Source organism: Pteronotus mesoamericanus, unplaced genomic scaffold (genome assembly GCF_021234165.1).
Source record: "Pteronotus mesoamericanus isolate MK-2021 breed Mesoamerican mustached bat unplaced genomic scaffold, CSHL_Meso_final contig_74, whole genome shotgun sequence".
Lineage (NCBI taxonomy): Eukaryota > Metazoa > Chordata > Mammalia > Chiroptera > Mormoopidae > Pteronotus > Pteronotus mesoamericanus.
The window spans coordinates 42,071,898-42,093,291 of record NW_026555247.1 but is presented as its reverse complement, the minus strand read 5'-3'; the positions used below and the strand labels follow the sequence as shown (position 1 = coordinate 42,093,291).

General features: G+C 56.4%; 1 protein-coding gene across 1 annotated transcript; it reads right to left on the bottom strand.

The window, feature by feature from the left end:
* Nucleotides 1-4,994: 4,994 nt before the first annotated feature.
* Nucleotides 4,995-20,614, bottom strand: CNDP1 (carnosine dipeptidase 1). Its single transcript, XM_054583897.1, has 11 exons — nucleotides 20,519-20,614; nucleotides 18,053-18,202; nucleotides 17,196-17,358; nucleotides 16,013-16,101; nucleotides 12,788-12,985; nucleotides 11,546-11,630; nucleotides 9,804-9,964; nucleotides 8,634-8,798; nucleotides 7,266-7,407; nucleotides 5,450-5,597; nucleotides 4,995-5,285 (listed from the first exon to the last, which is right to left on the bottom strand). The coding sequence occupies exons 1-11, from the start codon at nucleotides 20,591-20,593 to the stop codon at nucleotides 5,195-5,197; spliced, it is 1,467 nt and encodes a 488-aa protein (XP_054439872.1). The 5' UTR covers nucleotides 20,594-20,614; the 3' UTR covers nucleotides 4,995-5,194.
* Between the last annotated feature and the right edge of the window lie 780 nt (nucleotides 20,615-21,394).

The following is a 21,394-nucleotide window of genomic DNA, read 5'->3' as shown; positions in this document are numbered from 1 at the left end:
AGTAAGTGGAGCAACAAATTGGTGTTTCTCTCTAAAATCAATAAATAAAAAAATAAGCTTTCTAAATTATAGTAACAGTCTAATATAAATTGTTTAGTAAGCACCTACTGTATTTTATGCGGTGCTCTAGAAAAGCAAGAATATAGGAAAGTTTCGATAATGTTCTGTGTCTCACCAGGAAAATATATACATATATAAATATAAGTTTATATACATTTAGATAATGAATAGGAAACATTTCTGTTATAGCACATTGGAAAAAATAATGTACGAAAGAAGATATACCAACTCCATAAATGCCAGCATAGTACTAAAACCTTAGATGCACTAGCTCATATAATCCTGTAACCTCCCTAAATAGGGCATTAATTTTACAGGTAAGAAAAGTGAAGCTCAAAGTGGTGATGCCACAGCCTCTGGATCTGTCCATGCTGAGTAACGCTGGAGACTGTTCCCCAGCCTGACGCCCCAAACTCACTCTCAATAGGTCGCTCCTCCTAACCTGGCCCTGTGGCCAGGATGTTGTCCCAGTAAAGAGGCTCCTTAAGAGGAGGCTGATGTCCCCGTTCTTCTTTTGAATGCCAATAAAATATATGTTATATCTCTTGATACTGTATATGACTCATGGAAGCTCTTTTTTGTTCATTTATTTTCATTCCTTTTCTCTCAGACCTGCAAACTGAATAATTTTGGTTGGTCTATCTTACATGTTCCCTGATTCTCTTGTCTCTTGTCACCTGCTAAAAGCAGCAAGTGATTATTTCCTTATTTCTTGCTGGTTAAGCCACATTTTCTCTTAATCATGACCATGTTTTCTTCTTTTTTCAGTGTCAAGTAATTTTGATCTGTATCCCAGACATTTGAGTAACAAACAGAATGTAGTGATTCTGAATTCAGCTATGTTCTTCTGAAGAGACTGGTTGGTGTTGGTATTGTTTTAGCAGATGGTTCTTTGGGCTGTGTGCACACCCCAGCAGCCTTCGCGGGGAGGCTGAAGTCCACCTTGCACGTGCCTGGGTCAGCAGTCCTCCGGAGACCGAGGCAGAATCTGCAGGATTTGGCACTTTCCCTCTGTGACTCTCCAGAAGCTCCGTTCCCTCACTATGTGCTGACGGAACAGGCCTACGCTGGCCTTCTGGTTCTTCACCGGGGGGTTTAAAGTTTAGACAGCCTCCTTTATTGGAGCATAATTATGTGAAATTTGAAAGAAAACATTGGTCATTTTGGGTGACTAATTTTTGATCACTGATTTACTCGAACAGTGTCCTTTAAAGTTCTCATGTCCTTTGAATTGGAATTTCCTGCCATCACAAACGCCTGCCAGGAGTGACAGTGACAGACAGCGGCAGTGTGCCCTGAGCACTTAACCACCCACCCTAGAACTTTACATCTAAGTTCTCCCTCAATGCCTTTTGGTGAATTTCAATGTGGGAGGCGAAATGATTTAAAACTTCATATTTTCTATTACAGTCAAAGGCATAATTTCTATGACATCTTTTCTCATTCTGAATAAGAAATTACCCTAGAACAGTGTTTTTAAATATAATTTTCCCACATAATGACATTTCGTTCTCTTCAATCTACCCAAATGTTAAAGGCTCAGAAGCATTTATTTACTTACCATAACTGTTAGGAAATTACAGTCATTACACCTACCATCCATTCTCTCACATCGTGCTGGGGGGAAGGAAAAAGAAGAGATCCCTTTGCTTCAGAAAATCTGTATTTCTGTTTTTTGTACCTCGTCAGTTGACTGAGCGTTTGCAGTGTAGTGGGAGGGAAGGCCCTCTTTCTCGTGAGGCAAACACTCCGCAGAGCAGCAGGCGGGGGTCGCCGGGCGGGTCAGTGGGAGCGCAGGAGAGGCCAGCGTGTGGCCCTGGTTTCAGCTGCTTTGCTTGTCATGAGCTGCAAGACAGGTCTAACCGTAGAGGTGCTATCACAGAAGCAAAAACCTTATTTCATCTTATGTAATCAAGACTTCAAATTGTTATTTAGTTTGTTGGCTATTATGTGTAGTTAATAAACATGCTGAAAGAAAGCATTAAAAATAATAACTGATGACATTTAATATATTTAAAATAGTACAGCATTGTCCAGGTGGCTCAGTCGGTTGGAGTTTCGTTCCCACGCACCAGAAAGGTTGTGGGTTGACCCCCTGGGCGGGCCATGTACGGGAGGCAGCCCATCGATGTTTCTCTCTCACATCGATGTCTCTTCTCTCCCTCTCTCCCCCGCCCCCTCTATCTTTGGAGTGACGTGGAGCCCAGGCTTGAGGGTGGGGGGCAGGGAGCCAGGCCCGGAGGGACAGAGAAGCCTCTGGGCAGGCGAGCTTTCTGTCTGGGAGACCAGCAGGATTGGGAAGGGAAGGTGGGGTTGCCGGGCCGGAGGGAGCGAGACAGAGCGAGGCCGGAGGAGACAGCAGAGAACAGACATTCTGCAGACACTGCTGTGATGGGGACTTTGCCCTGTGACCAGCAGGCCACTCCAGGGTTGTAAGCAGGCCGGAGGGACACACAGGCTGCGTGCAGGGTGACAGGGACACTGGAGAGGTCTCCTGGGTAAGCAAAGAGATCAGGTTGGGGCATTTGCACTAACCCACCGAGAGGGAGAGGATTTGGCTCAGAGGCTCTAGGGGGTGACAGTGGAAAAGGAAGGGCGTGGTGGCTGCTGAGCAGTAGAGTCGGCGGGTCCTGATACTGAACTGGATTTGGAAGAGGAAAGTGTCCAAGAAGACCCAGGATTCCAAAGGTCCGTTTGACCAGGGCAGGGAACCCCAGAGGGAAAAGACTTGGGAGGACTGGAAACAAGCTTCCGTTTGGGAAGAAACAAGCTTTCCGTGTGAAACACCAGGACTGGGCAGTTCCCAGCAGGGGGGCCGGGCAGGGCGGAAAGGCGGGGGAGGGGAGCTCTGCAAAGGGCTGTCGGGGGAGAAGAGGCCGGGGGAGAAGAGGCCGGGAGCAAGTCCTTGGCCTGTCCTCCGTGTCCTGCTGCCCTCGGGCTGCCAGTGCGGACAGTGTGCCACCGACAGGCGCGCTCCCTCCGTGCACACTCCCCCAGGGGCCTGGCCGGCACGCCTGGACATTGTGAAGACAGCGGGAAGCCGAACCGGCCCCAGTCCTGCACACTCCGAGCATCACCAAGTCCAACTGAGAGCCCCGCCCCCAGCCCTGACGCACGGCCCCCTCCAGCACCGGGCAGCTCCCTCCGTCCCCACATACCCCCAGGCATGTCCTACGGGGTGATCACTTTTATCCACGTGCATGTATTTCTTCAATAAACTTCGTAAAGCAAATACTTAAATGTCTCTCCCCTCAACTTCTTTGTCTTCTCACAACTGATTAATTGGTCTCCTGGCCAACAGCCAGGTGGGATTCTGGGTCCTCTCTGAGCGGACCCTGCTGGAAGGTGCCTGTGTCCTGGCGCCCACCTCTCAGCCGGACCCCAGCAGCTCGATGGCTGGCGGCCGGGCAGACCACCCAGAGGGACCTAGGGGAGCCAGGGGCGGGGGAGGCAGAAAATCATGACCCTGGACTCGGGCCTCCCCAGCTGGAACCTCCTGGACCTGATGACCTCCTTTGCCTGATAATTAACCAAGGCACCGCCGGTGTCCGATCAGCGGCAGGACTGAAGGTCCAAGATGAGGTCATACGCTTCAGTGACTGGGTGACACTGATGTTCCCTTGCTCAGAGTGGGTCACAACATATTTTACAACCAGCTTGTGTTCATTGGCTCATCTGAACACCCTTTTAAAAACATAAGTTAGCATCACAGGCCTCTGGCACAGTTAGATCTTGGGAACTCTGCCAAATAGTTCAGGTAGGTCCCACCAAATCCAGAACATCTCACAATCCAGTGTAATCTGGAGCACGAACCACGGTTAAGAGCGACGACTATCAAACACCTGCCAACACTCAGCCACCAGGACCTGATGTTTTCAAGTCAGAGAAGAGGACCCTTTGTGCAACCCCTCCAGGCTGGGGCTTCACTGGGGTCCCCTGTCTGTGAGGTCCCCTCTCTGTGAGCAGAGTCAGGGAGAGCAGACAAAGAGCTGGAATGCGTGATGCTTTGTTTTTATTTGGAAGCATAAGAGAAACATTTTTAATAAACCCTTAAATTCCTCCCCATTTATGTGATTTAGATAATGAATTCATAAAGACCGAGTTGATTTGTTTACATACACTCAACCTTAGAAAAATTACATTCTTATTTGTTTGTTTGTTTACACCATCAAATCCAATCAAGCAAAACAAGACGGTTAACTAAAATGATTAATGAATGCTCGGTGGCTGATAGCTTTAAATAGAGACTGTGTTACGGATGTCAGGGTTGATTAGTTCTCTATCTATCACTGATGCTATTAAAAGCCTTGAGCAATTTAGATGAAGTCATTGAGTCTGATTCCAGCAGGCTGAGCGAGCTTCTCTCAGGGCTGATCCTGCCGTGGCAGGTTCGCGTGCGCGTAGACGTGGGCGAGCATGCGTGGGCCTGCACGGTGGAGAGGAGGAAAGAACGGAAGCAGGGAGGGGTGGTGGGGCGGCAGCCACCCTAACTAAGGTAGAGAGGCTTCGGGGAAAACGTGCTTATCTTCACCCAAGCCATCCCGAATGGTCTGAGAATTTGCATACTGGTCATTTCTGTTTCAGAACTTTCCAGAGCAGGAAAATTAAATGAAGGGGAAGCAAGAGGTCAACGTGGTCTCATGCTTCAGTGGCTCCTCTAAAAACACCTCCACAGGGAAGATGGTGGTCAGCGGTGGGGACCAAAGTTTTTATTACCAATACAAAGGGAGGATGCGGTACAAGCCGGGCAGCTGAGCGCCAGCAGTGCCCAGATGGGGCGCTCCCCTGCCGCGAGGGCCGCTGGGCCGAGGAAGCGGGCAGCAGTGCCTCCGCCGGTCGTTGCCAGGGCCAGTCCTTATGCTCGAAGGGCAGAGCAAGTCCAGCCCTGGGCTGCCGCCGCTGGACTTGGGGAGGTCAAGTTGGTGAAGGCAGCTGTGACTTTAGAAAGACATGCAGTGGGACCATTAAACCATGCCCAGTGTCTGTGCCTTTAAGATATTATATTAGTATCCAGATGTCCAAAGATATTTTAAATGGGAGGGAAAACATCATTTTCTTGACCAAAATTTTCCAGATATTTCTATTCCACTCCTGTCCAGAAGGATGGAAGGGGGGATATGTCCCTTGGTCTGAGCTAAGCTGGAAGGTCCTGCCGTTTTCCGTGTAGCTGAGCCATCTCGAGGAAAAAGACAGCGAATACTTTGGATCCCTCTATGTAGTTCCGCCTAATGAAAGAGGTTAAGAGGAACATGGTTTTTTCCACCCAAATGACAGAGGAAAACCAGTCTGCAACTGGAACAGGAAGGCCTGAGGGGGTGAGTTTAATCTGAAGTAGGAGGCATGCGCAAGGCTCTGCGCTCCGGGGCCGGGGGCGGCGGCGGGGCCCCACCTGTTGATTTTCTCGTTCTGGGAGTGCTCTCCGTCATCCACGGCGCCGAGCGGAAGCATCAGCACACTCTTCTGGAGGACATCCTGGAATACCTGGGCAACTGGTATGGTAGATCCATCGCGGATCATGTCTGGCTCTGCTCCAAACACTGCCATCCCAGAGAGGAAGGCACTGGAATAACCGAATGACAAGACCCCGCCCAGGAACCACCACTGCGGGTGGCACCGGGCAAGCGAGCTCCTGCTACCATGCAGCTCATGTTCTAGACCAGACAGGAGGCTCCAGGAGAAAGCCGCGGTCGCCTTCTTTACAACTGCCGGCTTCTAAAAGTGTTTTTAAATAAAATGTTTATTTTGAACTAATTTCAGACTTAGAGGAAAGTTGCAAAAATAGTAGAGTTCTCCTGTACCCCTTACTCTGCTTCCCTAATGTTAACATCTTCTATAACTATTAAATAATAATCATGAATACGAAATTAAAATTGGAGTAATCTTATTAACTAGACTCTGACCTTGTGTGAATGTCACGACTCTTCCCCTCTTCTCTCCCAGAATCCCACATTGCAGTTTGTCATTGCGCCTCAGTCTCCTGCGGCCTGTGTCAGTTTTTCACTCCTTCCTTGCCTTTCATGACCTTTGAACCTCGAGAAGAGTACTGATCCGCTGTTTTCTAAAATGTTCCTCAATTTGGGTTTGTCTGTTTTCTCATAATTGGAAGAGGGCATGCATTTTTGGCAAGAATGTCACCGATGATGTACCTACTTGTATGGTTGTTTCATGAATTAAATATTAGCAAAGTGGGAATTAGATTTGGGGGTTTTTATAACAAATATATTAATAAATAGCTATAGATTGCCGGAACGTCTCAATGTTTGCACTTGGAGTTTGATGTGTCCCCTGAAACAGTTTAATGGATGGATATCCCGGGGTCTAAAAGGACACGTGTCAAACCTCCTGGGCTAGAGGACAAGTTGCCCCTGAAGCAGGGGAGGGCAAAACGAGTTGAAGACGGAAAAGAAGACGCGCCGTGTGGGCTCTACCAGCAGAGAGAGGCGTGCGTGTGAGTAACGGTGACGTGCTTCACGGCTCAGCACACGAACAGACCAAAAGGGGCCTCCCGCCTTCCTGTGAGAGCACGTCCGGCGCCCCCGTCATCGGCCCGGGTGTTTCAGCCACACGCCCCTCTTCCCCAGGCAGGCAGTGATCTCCCAACTCCTCCTCTTTCCTTCCGTCCCACGTTCTGCGGGTAAAATACCGCTACACTGGGGGGCCGCGCGAATGGCGAGGAGTTGCTGCCGGCCTTGGGCCCTTCCTCTAAGTCCTCACATCTGCGTCCCCACAGCCCCCACAGAGCCTGAGTCCCCCCGAGGTCTGGGCCCAGAGCCCGGCGCTGCCAGCCCACGGCGGAGGCCGCGGCCTCGTCTCTCACACAGCGGCCCCTCCTCATCCATTGTTTCCCTTCCCGGGGTTCCAGTTGCCCATGGGCCACCGCGGTCAGAAAACACTAAATGGAGAATTCCAGCCTTAAACAGCGCCTGCATCCTTCAGCTCACTTTGTCGAGTCACAGAGGCGTCCCTCAGCCCCACCGTCACAGCAAGGGTGACGCAGCGCAAGGTGTTGGAGCGGAGGGGGAACACACTTAGGAGAGGGCGTGTACAGAGCCTCGCTCAGGCCCCGCCCAGCAAGGCAGCCTGGACCAGAAGCACCATCAACACCCTCATCCTAGCGTGTTCCCTGTGTCACCTACTGCCCCTGCCCCTGGCACCAGCCCTCGGTCCCACTGCAAACTGGTAGCTCAAAATAGCGAAAGTCCAACCTGCTTCCATGGCTCGCTTTGCGGCGAGATACTGGCTATCGTCAACGCTGGCGATCCACGGGCACAGGCCCAGCACCATCGAAACAGACATCTGGTTGGAGCTGTTTCTTTCGGAGAAGATACGCTGGAGGTGCTGCTTCACCTAAAGGGTAACATTTTCAACTGTAAGAGAACATTTTGAGTCACTCCCTCAGCCAAGGACTACAGTTTTGCATCTGGAAGCGTTGAAACCCCAACCGACCAATCCAAGGGCTGTGACCTGGTTCTGCAGGGGGTGCTGGCAGGCAGCGGGGTCTCCGGGACCGAGCTTCGCCCCGTGGGACAAGCACGTGCTCTCACCCCCTCTTTCCACCGCCAGCCCCGCCCCTAACCCATCCTGACCACGGTGTCTGCTAACGTTTGCTCGGTAGGAATCTTGGCAACTGTGAAACTTGAATGATATTATGCATAACGTGTGTAATAGGAGTATTATGAATGTTGAGGGATTACGCATCCTAATACAGGTATAAGTTCTCAACTAGAACATCCCTCTTTGTGGATGTATTGTCCCTTCCAGACAGTTGTGGGAGCAACCCCATGCTGAGCTGGGAGGGGGCCTTGTTGTCAGCGTCCTTGGCTGTGCCCCTGGCTCCACCCCATTGCTGCTGTCGACTGCCCCGCCCCAGGAGAACTCCAGACCCTGAGACATTTCTTCCGTTCATTCCGTCACCACACAGGTGTTTACGGAACATCTATCCTGTGGGAGGAGCAGGTCTAGGTGCTGGGGAAATAGCTGTGAGCAAGGCGCCACCCCCTCAGGGACTGCGTGCTGTGAGAAGGGGGGAGGGGGAGGGGTGTGGGAGGGGCGAGTATTTTGGAATGGAATACGCTGGGAAGACAGTGAGGCAGGACAGCGGGGTGCAGAGGGTTGGGATGAAGTGCATCTTCGGCTCATTCAAGCAGAGCCCACTTTGTGTTAACCTCGAGGTAAACCGATGACAGGCAGGCAACCTGGACTTAGAGCCCTTCCAGACACTTTCACTAATGGCCCCTGCCAGTGTTCCCTTCAGACGCGTGGACAAACCACTGCCTGGCGCCTGAGAGGGTCTGGCTCCACCCGGCCAGCTAGGCAGCTAGCCTCTCCTCGGCGTACAAAGCCAACCCTGCCTTTATAGCTACCCTTTAACTTTCTAAGATTTTCCATCACTCCGACTCCTGTAATCGCATAGAACCATGGAAAGGGATTGTTACCAAACAAAAATTGTGTCAGGTTTTTGACGTTTGTTCCCGTCCCTTTTGTATTGGGAAGAAATGGTACTTGGACGGCCACGAGCAGGTGGCTCGCTCCGCTGGGGGCCGCGGCGCGGGGGCTGCAAGTAGGCTGCGCACCTGCCTTTCCACCACGGGCGGCTTCATGGCGGGGACCAGCCGGATGGAGAACTTGCCTGTGACTCGGCCAGGGATGACGGTTTTCATCCCAGGCTCATCAAATGCGCCCTCAACCCCATGGATGGAGAGAGACGGGTACCTCCACAGGTGCATTAGAATTTCCTCCTAAGTTAAAATAAAGTTATCTTCTTATGTCCAAAATGGCTGATTAAAACCAGCTCAGTGGCACTGCTTACGGTAAGCACCTTTTCCGTGCACCTGCGACACCGTTCATGATGAGTTCATCGTCACCCTGCGTGGCCCCATCTGGACTAATAATAAAAGGGAACTTTTCCCTCAGGACACGAGGTCCTGGGCAGCTCTGACCTGCCCAGGCCACTCTCATGGACAAGGGCCCTTGTCACCTCAGCTCTGAAGTCTCCAGTTAATAGATGGCAAGGGGACCCTTTCAGAAACTTGAGTTCAGTGATAGATTTCCATCCCCAATCAGCACGACAACAACTCACGTGCCACATGCGTGTTGTCGCTCAGAAGGCGTGCAAGTGCGCTGCAGGTGCCCGGGGCAGTTTCTCAGCCCTGTTTCCTTCCCACGGGGGCACCGCAGAGCCCGCCGCAGGAAGCAGTGACCTCTGCCCCCCGGGTCCGACGACACCGCCCTCCCCTGGCACCTCCCCAGGGGGCAGCTGCAGCGGGCACAGAGGGAAGCGGTGACGACGAAGGAAAAAGGAAAACATCTGAATTTATGCCCGCCGTCACTTGTGGCTCTGGGTTTACTTCCTGCATTGAGGCAGTGATGCCGCCCTTTGCAGAGCAGCCCTGAGGCCCTGGGTTGGGTCTGGACAGAGGGTCAAGGGGGAGTCTTGGAGCTGGAATCATTGCAGACGGTTCTCGCTCTTTAACAGACGGGAAGCCCCGCTGGCGCGGGACTGAGTCTAACAAGCGGATGAGGGAAGGCAGGGCTGCGAAACGAAGAGCCGCTCTGTGGTCAGGGGCCCAGGGCGGGTCTGGTGGATCTAGACCGGGGACATGGCCGAGAGGCAGGGTCGGCCACCGGTTCGCAGCGGCCCTCAGTTCTCCGCTGTGGGGACCCGCAGCCCACAGCACACAGGGCGCTGGGGAGCGTGACTCACGTCGTCCTTCCTTGCGTGCACCCGTCAACCCCTGCCGTACCTTGGTGTCAAACAGGAAGTCCTTGACCTGGGCGCTGGCCCGGTACTCTCCCAGGTCCAGGTCCGTGGCTGCGTACAGCTCCCTTTCCTCTTCTGTGACAGGAGCCACGTGGTCGTAGATGCCAGGGACCAGAATCCGGCCAGAGGAGTCGGTGAGGCTCCCTGCGGGGCACGCACGGGGAGCAAAGCCACACAGATCACATGCATGTGCCGACGGCCCAGCCCTGGAGCGGGACCGCAGGCGACCGACTCTCGGGGGCAGCCGCAGGCTTTGTGCCTGGCTCTGGTCCCCAGGGCCAAGCCACTGGCAGCGGCTTCCAGCTGGACACAACGGTCATGGGAAGGAGCTGGTCACCAGGCAGGCCTGGCCCGCGGCAGACCCGCCTTCACGTCGACCTCGTCGACACGAGGATGGAAGCCGGGATTCGCAATAAATTGCAGGATTTGACTTAGCCTGCATTACACTCAAGTTCCCCACTATACCTTTTATATCACAAACATCAAACACTTCTAAGAAGTTTTATCTTCCCAAGTTAAAAAGTAATGTGTTCATTATAAAAAATTTTAGATATACATTTGTATGTGCACACACACATACTTGAGAAACTGAATATCGCATTCCTTCTCCACTTCTTACCCCCCTACACACACCGAAATAACATAATAGATACTCGTCATTAATCCAAAGCACGATATTGGGGTCTCGTCTGTGAGCTGCACACGGGGCCCCGAGAGCCTTTGCAGTGAGCAGGCGGGCGGGCTGTCATTTATGAAAGACTTTGGGGGCTAACAGGAGTGAGGGGACCATCAAAGAATATCTATGAAAGACGCAGGCTCGAGACTCCGCAAGCACAGCCCACCCTCCTGGGAAAGCGCTCTGAACGCCCACCTGCACGCTTTTATTCACGTAAAGACCCCTCATGAACCCCTGCCCCCACCCCCGATGTGGCCGCACACACTCCCAAATCCTCCCACTAAGTCGCCAGCCCCACAGCCCGTGGGAACCCGTCCTGGCACGCAGGCCAGTCAGCAGCGTCCGGGGCACACCCTGAGGGCGAGGGGACACTGAGGGATTCCGCTGGCCGGGGAGGACTTATGTCCTGCTTTGACTTGGGTGAGGGTGACAGAGGGCGGGCTGCAAGCCAGTGACAGCCAGTCCCAACCCCCTCAGCACCCAACTAATTTTTTGACCTCAGTTGTATTACTGGGTTTGTATCATGACCTTAATATACAATACATTTCACTGGGCTGAGGGGGAGTCCGTAACTCAGGGCCACGATCCACAGCCCTGCCCCAAAGGGCAGTGGCGAAGTCTGGATGAGGCCCGGGGCACTGGGAGAGGGGGGAGCAAGCTCCCTGGGGCCTGTGCCACCCGGGGCCTCCGCACCGTGGAGAAAGGAAGCCACATGGTGCCGACCTGCTTGGCACCGACCCCGAGAGCCTCTCCAGAGGTCTCGGTGCTGTGCCATTGTCTGTGTGGGGCCGGATGCGTCACAGTGCGCAGCAAAGGTAAAGGGCGCAAGTTCAGGGAGAGTTTCGGCCCATGAAAAACGTGACAAGGACTTACGAAGCCCCTGAACGTCGTCTAGCCAAGGGGCGGCAGGAGGGTTTGCTTTCTCTCCTGCTCCGCCTCCCCTCGGGGCTGGCTGGGGAGCCAAGGAAGGAGAGGCGCACGGGGTCAGACAGAGCTGCATCGTAGCCGGACCCTTGGTGACTAAGAAGTGAAGTGAAGGAAGACAGTACCGAGCAGAGCCACCAAATCGGCCATCGGCTCATGGAGGATCCCGCCAAAGGTTCCTGAGTGGAAATCTTGGTCTCTGCACTTCACCTGGAAGATAGGTAGGCGGGAAGACAGGTGCTGAGCGCCCTCGTTGCTGTGGTGACCGCCGATTGCTCTCCCGCAGGGGGAAGCCGCCCCAACGGCGTCGCTGGGGACTCAGGCGGCTCGCCTGGCGTCACGCCTGGCGTCACGCCTCCGACTGTCTGGCCACGTGCCCTGGAGCATCTACGCCTCCCGTGTCTCCATTCCCCAGGCGTCCTCAACCCCCTGGAACTGACTCCAGCCCCCACCTCCACCACACACACGGCTCTATCCAACATCACCAAGTTATTGGTGGGCCTGGGCCTTCCCTTTTGCTCCCATCTGTTGTTCACCCTCCTTCCAGAAACAGCCCCTTCCTGTGGCCTCCGAGGAAGCTCCGCCTCTGCGTGCTTTCTGGGCCTGCGGGACGGCCCTGCCGGGCCTCCCCCGGCAGCCTCCGCGCTGTGTCCAGCGCCACAGCGTACTCAGGCACAGCCTCCCGCTGCGCTCGGAGCTCCGAGGACCGCTCCCCGGGTTTCCTTCGCAGCCCACGCTCTCGCCTGTTCGTCCCCGCGGTCTGACCCACCCACCGTGTCCCCACTCCCTGAATTCACGCCTGGAAGGCAACCCAGCATCTTCTCCTTCGCCGACTTCCTGCCAGCCTGCTTGTTTCCAAACAAGGAGGGCCCTCTCCTGCTAACCTATCGCCATAATGTGATGTCGGATCCCTCCTGGGCCCAGCACACCCAATCCGCTACCAGGTCCGATGAGGTTTTTCACGGTCTCTCTGACCCACCCCTCCCATCCTTCTGGCCCCGCGGGTCTTCCCTGCCCCATTCGTGTGCAAGGTGCGGCCAGATGGCCCGATGCCTCCGCTCCCGTCCCGGCCGCGCAGCCAGGCCCAAGGAGCAGGGACTGTCACTCGCCCCCAGGAGCTGGGGGCAGCCCCTCACCCCTGGGGCTGCTGTTCCCGCCTCCGGAGGCCACAGCTGCAGGGCCTAAAGCTGGCTTGTGGGTCATAGGACGTTCGAATCCTGTCTGCAGAATAAGCGCAAAGCACAACGGCTCACGGCGTGGGAGCTTCACAAACTCCCAGGCCCCCAGCCTCCGCGGTGCCCCAGGCCAGCACCCGGGAGTGCTCTGCTCCCACAGAGTGCGCCCCTGCCACGACTGCGGCGCGCTACCTCCACTGTGAAGTAGCTGTTCCCGCGCATCCCGTAAGTGAGCGCAGGCCGCTGGCTGAGCCACAGGCTGTCGGAGATCACGATGTAGTCCACGGTGGAGAAGAACCCGTCCTTTTCCCTCTTGACGAGCTCCTCCAGGGCCACAGACCCGGCCTCTTCCATCCCTTCCAGGACGAACTTGACGTTCACGGGGAGGTCCTGATGGGCAAACTAACAGTGGAACAAACCCTCCCAACGTGGCACAGCTCACGCGTTCCCTCTGTGAGACCGGGGATTAGAGGGCACCTAACGTAAACACGGTCGGTCATTATATGCGTTCCACGCGTGGGCCATTCACATCCCCAGCATCCCTGTTGGTAGCCAAGGAGTTTTAATACAGATTGTGAAGGAGAATCCAAGGTGATGCCCAGCGTGGACATTGCAGGCCGGCCCATCGATTTAACGTGGGTAAAGGATTTGGGGAAGGGGATCGTTAAAAAAGCAGCGTCCACACCACAGAGCTCTGCTGGGCTGGCCCAGAGAGATTCACTTTCTTCTTTCTCCCCAAAAGGAATTTTCCAAGAAAGGTTACTCAATTACTAATCTCTTTTCTGTCCTCATAATTCTGAGTGTGATAAATGAGAACCCTTTCCTTTGAAAGGCTGTCTAATGTTTAAGCCTCAGGATAATTTTTATTTCAAGTATCTGTTATTTTTCAACTATGAGTTCAGCCAGCCTTTTAACTTATTCAAAGGCTTTGATCATGCAGCAAAAATGGAATTTTCACCAGTTAATATTAGGGCAGGGAATAGCGCCTTTAAAATTTTTACAATGTGCCTTTTCCCCCATTTGGTTTTGATCTTATTGTGTCTCTATAATTTATAACTTTGTATCTCTGCAGGGCGCATGAAAAAGGGAGGTCAGAGTCTCTTCCTGAGGCAGGAGATGCCTAGGAGACTTTAGAAGTGATGATATGCAGACCAACGACGCCCAAACATACTGATTAGTGCTAATGAGGGGGATCGACTCACTGAAGATTAGCAAAGGCGGGCTGAGCGGAGATTATGTGTTAGAAAGCGTGACCTTGGGCCATCCATCGGTTAAGGGTGACTGGGGGTAATGACTCAAATGTATCACCTGCCTACACTTCTATTCGTCTTAGGAAGTCCAGCTGCAGTTCCAAAATATTAATACTCGAAAGCTCTTCAGTCGCATTTAACTAACAATGACTGAGAAATAGTGGGGAAGCTGAGAATTTTCTGGCAAAGTGTGGTTAATAAAATACAAGCCAACGGCCACTAAGGGTTGGAGGGGGATGGCAGACCAGCACGCACACCCGGGTTTTGGTTTCTGCTCTGTCCCTGGACGCCCAAGGGACCCCGACGAGCCATTTCACCGCTGGGCGGCTCTCTGGTCTCTCTGTGCGGTATGGGCATGGGTTCTTGCTTTGGTTGTTGGTGAGACCACCGGGGAGGTGACGCATGGTTAGAAGTCTGTGCACAAGACGGGAAGAGAGGACAGGAGGGCGGGCGGCCAACAGGTAAGAAGAAACCGGCGTCTGTCGGCACGAGGGCACCTTGACTGTGTTCCCTCGTTTACCCCACTTGTTGCCCAGAGGTGGGAATGACCATTCCTAACTCATAGACGAGGAAAAAGAGACTTAGGGAGAATTAACTGACTGGTCCAAAGGCAGAGAATATTTCTTACATTTCGTTTGTAATGTTTCAGAGTTGAAACGTAAAAGCAAAGCAGATTTTGGCCTTTATATAGGACTTTGTTATAAATATTGCTTTGCTTCTCTTAAGAATGAAGGGGGGGAAACAAAGAGAGAGGGAAAGGGAGGGAGGGAGGGAGGAGACTGAGAGGAAGTCTAGGGAGAGAATCCAAGAAGGAGAAAAAGAGAGGGAGAGAAACCAGATGCAGCGTTGGGGCCTGTTTGGTGTGCACGCCGGGAGGGCAGGCAGCCGTGGCCAGGGGGCCCTGCAGACATCCACCGGATGCAGCAAGCCGGCTTCCCCGGCCAGGCAGGGCGGCCGCGCCGGGGCAGCACCCCTCTCCTGCTGTGTCCCGGGAGGAAATAAGCTCCTGAAGGAGACACTCCTGAAGGAAAAGTCCCTGGCCCCTGATGAAATGTCCTCCAAGGAAAGACACCGCCACACCAGGCCCTGCACCAAGGGGCAGGACTGGGGGGTGAGGGTCCGTGCCCCCCGGATATTTCAGCCTCGGCCGGCGCCGGGAGCCTGGCCCGTTGCCCCGCCTGCTCCTGGGAGAGGCTGGGTGGGGTTAGCGAGGCCCGGAGGCCCGGCCCCGAGCTGCCTTCCTCGGGCTGCAGGTGCACAGGTGCTCTGAGTCAGGGCTGTCGTGCGGGGGAGGCGTCCGCGGCCTGCCTCGAGGGTGAGCCCCACAGGATCCGTGTAGGGGAGCCGAGGGCCAGGCTCCCGGCGCGCGTGCACTCACGGGGCGGGGGGGGGGGTGATGGGGGTGAGGGCCGTTTCTGTGTCAGAACTCAACCAGCACCCTCCCGGGGACTGAACAGGGCCTGAGGCCCAGCAAGACTCAGCCCCTGGCCCCTGCCCAGGGCCACACTGCTGGACGGACGCCTCCGTAGGGAGTCCAGCAGACGCATCAGGAGCGGGGAGGGAGGCGTGAGGGGCAGCCGTCCTTGTGGGGAGGACACTCGGGCCGCTGAAGACCCGCGCCTGGGCCCCCGGCGTGGTCGGTCTGAGAGAGGGAGCCCCGCTTCGAGGCAGGGCCCCTGCCTTCCCAGGACCGGCAGGGGACACCTGTTGAAAACGACGTTGCCCAATAACAGAAAGAGATCTAAAGGTTCAGACGGAATGTCTCAGCTGCCAGGGCCTCTAGCTGGGTAATTGGTGAAGCAGCTGATGCGGTTTTAAAGTGCACGTCTGTCTCTATGAATAAAATCAAACTGTGTGCAAAGGAGGGGGGGATGTAAAAAAAAAAAAAGACAAGGGAAAGCAAGATAAGGGTAAAAAAGGCAAGGCCCAGCCGAGAGGAGCTCGTCCCGGCCTCTGCCGCACGCTGCCCCTCGCGCGGCCAGCAGCGCGCAGGGTGCCGTGTCTGCCCCAGGCCAGCGGGGCAGGCCTCGGCCTCCTCGCCTGCGAAACTCGCGTGACTGGGACGGCGCACGTTTGCGAAGTGCAGGGGCGTCCTCCTCGTCGCCGACCCCGTCACTGCCCCGGTCGTGGTCAGCGCCCTCCCTCCCAGACATCGCCGGCCACCTACTTCCTCCAGGGCCCGGAAGGCGCTCACGGCGTTAATCCACGCCAGAACAGGACCTTTGTTGTCCGTCGCGCCTCGTCCGTAAAGTTTTCCTTGAAAACAGGGAAGGAATTTTCAGAGCGGCGTGGAGACCTCTGCCAAGCTGAGTGAGTTCCAAGCAAGGGCCGTCCTGCGGGTCACTCCTGCGGGTCACCCCTGCGGGTCGCCCCTTTAACACGGCCTCCTCCCTCCAGGCACGGACCTGGCTCTGGACTCGCCAAGCACGGCTTCTCCTGCACAAACGGCATGGCCGCGAGCCCGTCAGAAACGCAAGCTCACTTGAAACACTTGGATCTGAAGGGTAATTAGCTATTTCCTCCACGTTCATGGGAAAGGACCTGAGGGTTTGTTACAGAATGTCACGGAAACCAGCCCTTCGGTCTGAGACGTCCCAACTAGCAAAAGGATGCAAAAAGGGTACCTGCGTCTCCATGAACCTGTCTTCTTGTCTTTAAAAAACATTGCATTTGGTATTTTTGGAAAGAAAATGTGTCCCCTGGCTGGGGTGGCCCAGTGGATTGAGCGCCGGCCTGCAAACCACAGGGTCATCGGTTTGATTCCTGGGCGGGGCCCCCGCCTGGGTTGCAGGCCGGGTCCCCAGTAGGGGGCGTGAGAGAGGCAACCGATCCATGTTCCTCTCCCTCTCTTTCTCCCACCTTCTCCCTCTTTAAAAATAAATAAATAAAAGTAAATAAACAAACAAAAAGAAAACGTGTGACCGGAAGGACTGTGTCCCTCACAGCCCCGAGCTCTGTCCTGGGGTGTCACTTCACCCAGGGGCATGCACGGCTGTGCTTTCTTTCTCAGATGCAAGAAAATCGGCCTCCGCATACAAGCTTGTAAACCATGAGAGTGGCCTTTTAGGGGGGCGGGGAAGCGAAGAAAAAAGACAGGGAGAGGAACATCGACCGGTTGCCTCTTCCACGTGCCCTGACCCAACAAGGGGCTGAACCTGCAACCCGGGCCTGTGGAATTGAACAGGCGACCTTTCGCTTTGCGGGACAATCGATGCTCAACCGACTGCACCACGCGGTCAGGGCGCGTTTTGTTCATTCTCAATGACAGGCTAAGACCTGAAGCCAGGGACAGGGGCCCCTCTCACATCCTCAAGCCCCGTGAGCAGCCCCATATCCGTGGGAGTACTGACCGTCCACCTCCGTCAGCGTGTAGGGGTCCGTGAGCCACCCGTCTGCCCGCGCCGCAGGCTGCACGTCCAGGTGGCCGTAGAAGCACACGGTGGGCTTCTGCGGCGCAGCCCCCAGTTCGGCCAGGATGATGGGAGGTTCCGGGAGGGTCTGACCATCAGGCAGCTGTGGAAGGAAAATGGGTCACTTTTGTCCAATAAACGCTGTTCGGCTCTTCCGGGAAACTCGCAGCCGGGCCTCAGGAGCCCCCTTTCCACCCCCGGGTCCTCATGGGCCCGGCTCTTTGCCCCATCGCCCTTTGTCCGCTCTCAGGGGGGCACCACGAGACACTGCTAATTCAAACAGGCAACACCATGAAAACGAAGCGCTTCCTTAGACGCAGACGGCAAGGAGGGGACGTGACCAGGGCTCTTCCGTCGGAGCTCGGACGCGACTGGCATAAACAGGGCGGACGCGGCTGGGAACCCCCTGGAGACTCGCGGGCGCTGAGCCAGGCGGCGCCGGGTGCTAAGATTGAAGACCACCCTGGTGACCAGGTGGCTGTGACGGGCAGCGATTCGATGAGAGGCCGGATCCTTCAAGAACGACGCGTCAGCACTTCAGGGAAAAGTCAGCTCGAAGCCTGCGTGCGCGATGTGAACAGCACGGGCCTTTCCAGAATCGGCTGCCCTTCACGTGCCTCCTCCCCTCGAGCTGTCCCCCCACCCCCAGGACAGGAGCTGAGGAGGAAATCTGCATCCGAAGGGGGGTCGGGGTTACTACTATGGAGGGTCCGGGCAAGCCCCGCCCCCGCCCCTGCGCCAGCAGGCTGGTGCACCGGGAGGTGGCAGCTCGTCGGTAGCCGGGGCACCGCCAGCACCTGCTGAGCGCCCGAGTCGACGAGGTCCACGCGGGCGCCCAGGCGCCGGAGCGCCGCTGCGGCCAGGGCCGTCATCCTGAGCAGCTCCCGTCTGAGGCGGGGCACGGGCTGGACCGAGTCACTCTCAACGGCCACCCACTCCTTGAGCATCTGGAAGGCAAGGGGGAAGGGCGGTGAGCAGGCAGCAGGGCACTGGGTCTGAGGGCAGGGCTGCCAAACATGCACTAGGCAGGAGTCCCCGGGACAAGCCGAGGTGCATAAGCGGGAAGACAGAGGGCAGAGCGGCTGTGGGGGCAGGGGGACGGCACAGGGAAGGCTGGGGGGAGGCTGTCTTCCCCAAAACCTGGGGTCCTCCAGCGTCGCCAGGGAGGGCGGCTCTGCCCCCTCCTGATTTTCAGCGCTGAGAGCAGCTCACCTCCCCCTCCGGGGCTTGGCTTCCCATGTGGCCCCGAAGGCCTCGGGACCTCGGACTTGACCCCGGTGACCTTGTGGCTTCAGGGCTCCTCCTGACCCCCCTTCCCCTTCGATTCTGTGGTCGGCCCGGCCTGCCCCTCTGGGGTCCGGAAGGCAGCGCAGCCCAGGGTCTGAGCTCGGGCCAGGCAGGCGGGCAGCCGCCCTTTCTCGCCCCGCTGCCCGATCCAGCGCTGCCCGGGGGACTGTCCCAGAAGCGCCCTCGGCCCCGGCCTTTCCTCTGCCCACGGAGAGCGAGCACAACGCCCTTGGCCAGAGCTCCTAGCGCCTCCGCAGCTTCCTAAGTGGAGAAGGCGCCAGGACCCCTGTAGGAATGTCTGCCCTCTGCTTCAGGCTCCCAACTCCCGTGGGGTCTCCCAGGCGACTGCAGATTTTGTTCCAATGCGTCGGCCGTGGATGGGCCCCCGACGCAGGGCTGGCCGCCAGAAAGACCAAGCTGCTGCGGTGGGAAGCTCGGAACGCTCAGCCTCAGCCCCCCGCCTCCCGGGAGGGAAGAGGGCTGGACGTCGAGTTCATAGTCGACCGTGCCCACGTGCTGAGCCTCCGTGCATGTCCTTGAATTGCTTCTTCAGCTGGGAGAACCCAGGCAACTGGGCACAGAGTGGGCGAATTGGGAGAAGCGAGCAAGCCTCCGCGCCCGGCAGGGCTCAGTGAGCGGCACACGGCTGAGGCTCAGCCCGGCGGCCACTGGCTCTGCAGACCCCCGCTCGTGTGGGCTGTGAGAGCCGGGCGCCCCCCCACCCCCGCCCCCGCACTGGCACTGGAGCGGCTTGTGCGGGACAGTTCGATCAAACGCCTGGCCGGTTTCCGGCGCCTGACCTTGGGCTCCCTGGTCGCCCTGGTTTGGTCTCTGTCCTGGTTGTAGCACGTGCATTTTCATTATAAAAAAGTTTGACCTGATGGAATATTGCGTTTTCATTTTAAAACTGGAATGTATAGAATGGATGCTCCCGGGTTGTCCCTAAATTTAAGTTATTTGAGGAAGTTGCAAAGAGGACAGTTTGGGGCGAAAGGCCCAAATCCGCAAGGCTCCCCCACTGATTCCACCCTACACCCCACTGATTCCCATCCCACGGGAGCCCCGCTCGGGGCTGAAAGCGCAGCAAGCATTTGGTCCGGGTGGTGCGCCTGCGTTAGGCAGGGTCCCGTGGGCGTGAAGCTTGGGGACAGCGGCCCGGACATCCAGCTCTGTGCTTTAGCACGAAACACAGAGGTTCGTCCTCTACATGCTCAATAATGGCCCTAATGTGGATCAAATAGCCATGTACTGGACACACGTGCCGGGCGTGTCCCAGGGATACAGAGTGGGCGCAACCGCAGGGCGTTTGGGCTGGGGCGGGGGCCTGGCCTGCGTGGGGCAGAGAGCAGGGAAGGAGTGGGACGAGCGGGGAGACTGGGCCCAGCACTGGCCTTTCACCCCCTCCTTGCCTCCCTCCCCAGGCCTCCCTCTCCACCGCGGCCCCCACATAGGCCCTGCAGGGAGGCAGGGACAAAGCAGAGGACAGCAAAGGAGATAAATGCGTGTCACACAAGGGCTATAAACGAGCGGCTTTGACCCCGAACAGGTAGGACCCTGGGTTTGGAGCTGGCGCCCGTGGGAGGCATCGCCTTGGGCTGGCGTCTGGGGGAGGACGCGTTTCGGCCGGACTGGGGGGTGGAGAGAGCCTCAGCGAGAGCCGTTCCCGGGGGGCGGCAGGGCAGGCGAGGGTGGGTCACAGTAAACGTGAGCGCCACGAAGTGTGCTGGCCGCCGCTCAAGGGACATCCTGAGGCCGGGGTGCTGAAAGGAACTGAGCGCCCCTTTCAGGAGGGATGGCTGGGAGGGGCCTCACCCCTGAATCTAACAAACAGTGACTGTTTTCATTCAATGGGGAATCGCGGGCACGTCAAGCGGAATTAAGATGTCAGGCAAAAACCCCACATTTCCCAGCAACCGACCATTCACCCAGACACCAAGGGGATCTCCCGCCAGCACCCCGCGTGTAGTCTCTCCGACCTGCACAAACTCGTCCTGATGGAGATCAATGTACTGGAAGAGCTTCTGGACCAGCCCGGCGGGCGGTGAGGACATGGCTCCGAGGAGTGGCAGCAGGAGAGCCGGGAGAGGCCACCTGTGAGCGAGCGGGCGACAGGGGCGGATCAGAGTCAGTGCCAGGGCTTGGACTTCGCCCCTCCGAAGCCTCCCAGCCAGCCTGTGCCGTGGCAGCGCCCAGGCTGAGATCGCACAGGCAGTCCGCCGGCAAGCCTCGCTGGCGCTTGCTCTTTCCCCGGACGCTCCGTTCTCAACGCCTGAGAGCTGAAATGAGGCCAGAAGCCGACGGAGCTTGTCGCTAAACCACCTTTGTCACTCGGTTCCTGTCGGAGTCGTCCCTGTTGGTCACTTTCCTCTGCATCGTAACCCAACATGCGTGGCATCAAGGGCAGTGTTTGTAGGGAGAGAAGTGGGATGTAATTTTTAACACAAAGTTTTTACGTGTGATTAACCACCTGATTAGAAAATACGTTTTGTAGGGACTTGTCTAAAATCCTGTGCAGCGCTACCATGGGGGGGGGGGTTCTCCCCCTCAGCCCCTGAAGCCAGAGCACTTTGCAAAGAAACGCACAGGTCGCGCTTCGATACGTTACCCGGAGGAGCTGAAGAGAACCTGGATGCTGTCGGCCACCCTGCTGACCGGGGGCCGCCGACCCGTGGCTTGCTTGTCTCTCCCTCCAACCTCTGCTTCTGTCTCCGACGGGTCCCTTCCTTCCCTCGCCGGTCCGTGTGGGACCTGCCTGTGACCCCGCCTTTCCTGGTCATCCCTCACCCCCATGGTGGCTCCATGCCGCAGGCAGAAAACCGGACGGCAGGCCTTCCAGGCTCGGAACTAACTCA

Bases quoted from the DNA above. Each gene is read 5' to 3' on its own strand.
- CNDP1 (XM_054583897.1), bottom strand. From the start codon at position 20,593: ATGTCCTCACCGCCCGCCGGGCTGGTCCAGAAGCTCTTCCAGTACATT. The intron at 11,631-12,787 runs GTAGCGCGCCGC...CCTATCTTCCAG, and splicing joins ACAGCTACTTCACAGTGGAG to GTGAAGTGCAGAGACCAAGA. The intron at 8,799-9,803 runs GTACGGCAGGGG...ATTTTAACTTAG, and splicing joins ACTTCCTGTTTGACACCAAG to GAGGAAATTCTAATGCACCT.